This window comes from Choloepus didactylus, chromosome 2 (genome assembly GCF_015220235.1).
Source record: "Choloepus didactylus isolate mChoDid1 chromosome 2, mChoDid1.pri, whole genome shotgun sequence".
Classification (NCBI taxonomy): domain Eukaryota; kingdom Metazoa; phylum Chordata; class Mammalia; order Pilosa; family Megalonychidae; genus Choloepus; species Choloepus didactylus.
In genome coordinates, this window is record NC_051308.1 from 29,685,674 (window position 1) to 29,692,912 (window position 7,239).

At 39.6% G+C, this 7,239-nt stretch overlaps 1 protein-coding gene across 1 annotated transcript in view; it reads left to right on the top strand.

Annotated features, from left to right (window-relative positions):
* The window catches only part of DESI2 (desumoylating isopeptidase 2), a 59,764-nt gene extending 53,519 nt beyond the window's left edge, over positions 1-6,245 (top strand). The window contains exon 5 of the mRNA XM_037822439.1: positions 2,707-6,245. Within this exon, the coding sequence (XP_037678367.1) occupies positions 2,707-2,940 (234 nt within the window). The 3' untranslated portion in view covers positions 2,941-6,245. The remainder of the gene's footprint in view (positions 1-2,706) is intronic.
* Positions 6,246-7,239: the final 994 nt, after the last annotated feature.

Here is a 7,239-nt window from a genome sequence, read left to right on the forward strand (position 1 = left end):
AGATACCATGTTAACTAAGTGATGTCATGACCCCCCCATATGATGCACTGAAGAGGACACATTTGTGACATTTCTGTGACATTTCTTCCTAAAATGCATAACTTGAATCTAACTGTAAGAAACATCAGACTAATCCAAGTTGAGAGACAGCCAAAAAAGTAACCAGACTATACACTTCAACAGTGTCAAGATCATAAAAAACAAAGACTGAAGATAAAAAGAGACTAAAGAATCAAGAAAGCTAAATAGAATTTGCGATCATGAATTGACTCCGGGACTGAGGGAAAAACATGCTTTAAAGGACATTTTGGGACAGTTGATGAAATTTAAACATAGACTGTATGGTAGATAATTTTATTGTACCATTGTTAAATTTCCAAATTTTGCTAATTTCACTGTGGTGAAAAAGGAATGACCTTTTTCTTGGGTGATATAGGGATAAGTGAGCACAATGCCTGCAACTTACAAATAGAAAAATATACACATCACTCTCTCTTCATAGATAGATGATCTATGTGTGTGTGTTTGTGTGTGTGTGTGTATTTTAGAGAGTGGGGTAAAGAATAATAAAGCAAATAAGGCAACATGTTTAAAAAAATTAAAACATCATAGACCAGACTTTATCCCGACCTCTGCTTCAGAATCTCCAGAAGTGATCCCTGAGCATGTACCTTTTTTTTTTTTTTTTTAAGTTCCGAAGGTAATTCCAGTGTGTACTCTTGGTTAAGAACCACTATCCTCAGCTATAGGTATACTGTATTTCTTATCTTTTCCCCACTCCTCCAGGAAAACTATGTGTCTTTTAAGAGCCAATTTAGATATTTCTTCCTATGTGAAACTCTCTAGCTTCCTGAGGCAGAATTTCCATGCCTTATTCTATGCCTCATCCTTAGCTCTTGGCTCTATTGTATCTTACCCCCCTTAATATTATAGATCTTGGACCATATTCCTTTAATATCATAATGGATATTAAAGGAATAGAGGGAGGAAGAAATTAAGTTCTTCAGATATAAAAAATTGAAATAATCCAGATCTGGAATAGTGGTCTATTTTAAAGTCTTCTGGAAAATCATTGCTAGGGAAATTAAAACCACCAAAATTTTCTTCTCCCTTTCCAAGCTTACCCACTAAGAATTAAGAATGGGGAGAGATGAAAACCAAGGAGTTGGGGCAGTGCTGCCTGCTAGATGACCCTCATTAGCCCTGAAAGCAATCTGATGATGAAGACCTACATCTGGGTAGAAAAGATGGTTCTCTGCTCTGCTTATGTATACACCTTTTCTTGGTTCTTCAGCATCATGGGATTGTGTTCCTGGTTGCACATTTAACCACAAAGTGTGAGTGCAAAGAATAGTCATTTTCCTGGGGGCCCTACTTGGGTCATGCTACTGTAAGTCTATAGTCTTTAACAACAGTTAGCAACAGGGGAAAAGCTCAGTCGTTAGGCATATGGCTGTTTCTGAGCATGTGTCTGGGTCATTTGAAGAATGTACACATTTTTCAGATACTTTAAATGCCTTTCTTCCTCTCTGTGCTCTTGGGTACTGTGATGGATGCTGAGTAATCAAAAATGGTCAAAACATGCTACCTTCTCTGAAGTGAGACCATCTTACTTGTCCTGTAATTAAAATAGAGACAGTATTTAAAGTAAATTTAGTAACCGTTAAAAGGGTAAGGCTAAACTTCTAGGGAAAAAAGTTGCATCGCATGATTACAGGTGCCAGCTTAACTGAAATTTTAGCTAATCCGGGGACATAAGTACTTTAAAACCTCTTTCTGAAGTCATCAGCTCAGGTGGTATTTCAAGATCACAGCGATCATAATCTTTGGTATGTTGGGAGATAAAAATGCCAATGGGGCAGTGGAGCATGGGCTGAGTTAAGCCCATTGTTGTTTACAGAATGGAAAAAGGATAATAGAAAGTAAAGTTAATGTTATAAAAGATCGAGTTCTTACTATTTGAAATAGGAAAACAAGTGCTCAGGAGTCCAAATGAAAGATGGAAAATGAATGAATAAATGCAGCAGATCATCAGCTAGGAGGGATTCTTCCTATAACACCATTTCTACTTGTAGCAGAGCCTTCAGGCTGAAGACAGGCCAGGCTTCTGTGCCTTTTTCTGACCATAGCCCCACATCTGCAACTGAGTCATGGAGCCATGTCTCCATCTGGGGAGATGATTCTTTCAGGACCAATATGAGCTTCTTGGGAAAAGTGGGTCAGGTTGAAATATGAGTCAGGGGAAATGGAGTGAGGGAGGCTGGAAGAAAGTAGACAAGAATGTAAAGGAGATTCCCAGGTAGTCACCCAGATTTGACTGCTTTAAGTGCTTGGGACTTCTATTATCCTAGTAATATCTTGTATTTATAAGGGTCCTTTCTTCCTCATTCAAAATACTTTTACATGTGTCTCAAAGGAGCCACTAGGATCAAAAAAGAAAGGTGCTATGTGGACTTAGTGTGATTTCACAGACGAAAAATGTGAGTAACTTGACAAACGTTGAAAGGAAGGAGTAGAGCTGACAGCAGACACCTTGGGCCCCTGCACAAATGGGATTGCTTGTTATCAAAGGCTTGAGGTAACAGCAGGCCAAAGGCTAGTGTGCAGAGGCTTCTCCATACACCTGGCTCCCCCCCTGCTCCTCCTTGGCAGGGGACCAAATAACCTTGACCTCTTACATAACACAAAACTCCTTCTCCTCTGTAGATTCTCTGTGGGAAAGAGATTCCTCGCTGGATCAATCGACTTGCCTACTTCAGCTCCTGTATACCCTTTCTACAGAGTTGCCTCCCGAAGGAGTGGCTGACCCCTGCAGCCCTCCAGTCGAGCGTCAGCCAAGAGCTCCAAGAAGAACTGGAGGAAGCGGAGGACGCTGCTGCGTCAGCTTCCGTGGCAAGCTCTGCAGCAGGCTCCAGACCCGGGCGCCACACTAAGCTATAAGTGTCTCCAAAGTCACACATTCAGAACTGTCTCTGGCAGTTGAATATCACTAGAGAAAAGCAAAGAGTAAGCGTCTTCTGGATATTTCATATGCAAAGATGGCTCTCCCCCAAATCCCAGTTTTTCAGCTCAGGATTATATTTGTAATCAAAAAAATCACTTGGCACAGGAGGGAGAACTTTGTATGAAGCTACCCTCTGATTTTTTTACCCACTTGTAAATCTGGATTTACTTCTTCTGTTTTATACAAACTCTGTTAAGTTATGTTTACAGTATTTTGTATTGCTGTTTACAAATCTTGCATGGACTCCTGCCACCGTGAAAGAAGAAAATCTTCAGCTCTTCAAAAATTAGGCAGGTAATCTTTGTACACTTCTGACAATTGCCAGAGCTATGGCATAAATAATAGGCACACAAAAAGGTACTTACACAATTATAGCCACCATCACCTGCTTAAGAATTTTCTTCTGGATTTTTGTTTGTTTTTGTTCTTAAAGGTGTTGGCACCAGGATACAGGGAACCAAACTGACCAAGGTGAGGGAGCACACACACAGCCCTGAGGGTCTGCCGGAGAGGTGGCCCCCCCGGGCCCACTGCCTCTCAGCACTCCCTCCCACTTTGAGTAGCACAGCCACCAAGGTTCCCGTTAAACTGTTGGTTTCATTACAAATATCCATCCACCTAGGCAGGGTGGCACATTCTTGTGTGTATCTGGCATAAATGCCTTTGATTCTGAAATTAAGATGTTTTTCTTTAAGGATATTCTTGCTAGTGACTGACAGGTGTTTTTGCACATGTCTTGGGAGATGAGGGGTGAGGAGCTCCTTTTATTTTAATACATACTGATTTCCTCTCTGCATAGAATTTTGTTGATGGGGTAGGAATATCCTAAGTGGTAGCTTTCTGAGTAGCAGTGTGAGTTGACATTCAACTGCTTTTAACTATTCAGGCTACCTTTTATACTAGACTTTAAAAACTAGAGTCGAAAGTAGCACACCCCAAAAAAGGTAATTCTTTGATACTTCAAACTTCTTATGTACCATATCAGAAGGAGTATATTGGCGTTTGTTAGGTTGTTATGGGAGTAGTTTCACCTCATAAATAGAAAGCCTAGTTTCATTTACCTCTTGTTGAAAATCATATTTGTGTGTCTTAAAATTCATCTTTTTTATGTTCTCTTAAATGATGTCTCTTACGTAACATACACTACAAATCAGTTGTCACCCTAGTTAAGTCCCCCTCAACAGGAATCTGTCTGCCTGAGTCTACTCCCAGTTTGCTCCTCAGATACGAGAACCATGTCATTACATGTAAAATTAGATTTTTCTGCCTTAAGAATGAATGTCCTACGTAAAATATCGGATGCAGTGTATAAGTTATCCAAGGCAGTCACTTCTGCTTTATATATGTTTTAGTTTTAAAGTTATTTACAATTTATTTAAACTTTAGATTGGATTATTTGCTATTGCTCTATGTGAAGATACATATTTTACAGTAAACTACATTTTTAACTTTTCCATAAGCTGATTTTGATTCATTTTATCAACTTAAGCACACCCTAATCATGGGGAAAAATAAACCTTGGGTTGTAAGCATTGACCTGAGGAAAATGAAGCCTCTTAACCTAATTTATGCGCTTTACTGTTCTGTTTCTGTAGAGGAAAGCCTTTACAAATCACTGTCAGTTTGTTAGGGGGCAGAGCACTTGTTTTAAGACATGTAACAAAAAAAAGAAAAGAATATATGATCCTTATGAAAACTTGACTTGGTTCCAGTCTAAAAATGTGATTTAGGACAAAACACTAAGGCTATAGCAGTGAGTTGGGTCATTATAAGATTCCTATCACCAAAACCCAGGTTATTGATGTAGTTTGCTTAACATTTTACTTTTTATAATGTGGTGAGTTACAGTTTCTCCTAATCCATTCAAATTATACATGATTTAAATCTGGGCTACTGATAACATAAAGGAGTAGCCATTAGACACTTCTTGGTGATAGCCAAGAACATTCCATCTCTGCTTATCCAGAATCCAGCAACTCAGCACACAAATGACTTTGTTATTACTTTGTTGTATTTACTTTCATCTGCAGCATTTGGAGTATAATAAAAATAGTGTAAGGGTCTTGGTTGAACTAAATAGTGGACTAAGCCCAATTATCTTAGTAACAATCAGCAAATAAAAATTCTGGACACTAGATTTCTTGTATTCTAATCATACCTAAGGTTGGGAAATAAGGAAATGTTTTTAGTTTAGCAATTCTCATTCAAGTCAGGTCCCTCTCTATAGTTCAAAATTGAGAATAGATTCCATTCACTAACATTTAACCAGCTTTTCCCTGCCATTGGAGGAAAAGAACCTTCTTCTCAACCTGATTTTTCATGAGAAAAATCCTATATCAAGGGTTGTTCGTTAAGATACATGTAATAGGATGGAGTCAGATATTCTCTTTGTAGTGGTAACAAATGAAACTTACTTCTTTCTCCTGGCGGATTGGACACTACGAGAATGTAGAGTATCAAAAGCTACTGGTTCCCACTGTTTTAAATGCCTTTTTTTTTTTTTTTTCCAATAAATCCTAAGACGGTGGCATCAGTTTTGGGAAGTGTGTGGCTTATGGGGTTGTAAAAGGTGGTGGTACTATTGAAAGAGAGCCTGCACTTGATGCCTGAAATTCAGACAGCTATTGCTCTGACCCATAGCAATAGAGCAAGTTACCCTTCACCAGCATTTGTACAGAGCAGGGAATTCTGGTTTTAGTTCATTAATAGCGTGTGTATGAGGAGGTTCAACACTACAGATGGCTGTAGGACTCTACATCCATGGCTTCTTTCCATCACAAAACGGGTAGAAACACATTCACTGCTTCAGGGTTCTAATCTGTGTATCTTCTTGTGGTTCCGTTCCTGTAAGATACTCTGTAATTTTGATACATGCTGTATTTTCTTTAAACAATTAAGTTTAAAAGACTTGAGTTCTGTTCAGCAAGCTGACTGTACTGCCATTGTGTCCTTTTCAGTATGGTTTTAGAGTGCAGCTGAATTATTAGACTTTTCATTGTCTACTCAGTCAATACATGTACATCTTCACTGTTTGAAAGGTGTTACAGCTGTTAAAGAATCTTCGTGAACCTGAAGATAATTTCTTGTGAAGTTGAATGCAGGTGTACTGTCATTCATAGTGTTTATATAAAAAAAAACAAAATACCAGGAATCTTCACTTTTGCTACCTTGATATATTATTGGCCTATCATGTTACAGCATTGAAATACATCAATTTATTAAAAAAATATTTTATAAGAAATGTTTTATAGTGATTTCTAATCTCTAAGAGACTGCAGCTGTGGCATGTTTATTTGTGTTGGGGGGTTGGAAGGGTTATTGTGAAAACCCAAGAATCTCATGTGCTCTGCAGGGCCATGTTGAGCCCCTCTCCATCAGGTATTTCTCTTGAGCTTCAAGTCTGTGGGCCGACACCTTAGATCTGTCAAAGAGAGGATACCACCCCTCATAGGCAGCCTGTGCCGGCCTCAGCTACGGGGAATGGAAGCAAGGCCAGGAAGGGAGAAAATGCCCTCTCTACTCCGCCTGGAGTGCAGGGGGGAGACCGGAGGGGCGTAGCCCTCCTCCCCGACCCCAGCTTGAAGTAGCAGGTGAGCAGGAGCCCGGGAGACAGGGTTTCTCTTCCACTGGCCTCTTGGCACCTAGCCAAGTAATATTTCCCTCCACTGAGGCAATAATTTCTCTTGAATTCAGTATTATTAAATAAAATGAGTAACTGCTCACTGCTAAGTAGAAATGATATACAACTGATTTGTTCTCACCTCAGGGAAAGGAACCTGAGGGGACTCCCCCATTCCCCATTCTAAATAGGTTCCCAATAGATAATAACAAGGAGGTTACAAACTCAGATCTCAGAGAGCATCTACAGAGTCTTGCCTGCAGTAAAGATGCCAAATATTCTGAGGGTCATTTTTCTTCCTTCATTATTATCTGCTCCTGAAGTTCTTATCACCCAGGTATTGGCCTTGTTCTAACTTTGCAGAAGTTTGTGCTAATAAAGATTAATAGCTTTGTGCTCTAGTTTCCAAGTTAAATCAGTGGTAGACAGCTACTTATTTCCTTATGGATTCTAAGCCAGAGAACTGCTGAGCCTCTCAAATCTTTCCCTTTGTTCCTTCCACAAAAAGGCAATCCCCCCAAAGAGGGACAGACCTTGACACTCACTGCACTGGGAGGACAAGTCTCAACTTGATCAAGGAGGCATTCATCTTCCAGAGGCTACCTGGACCCAGCTG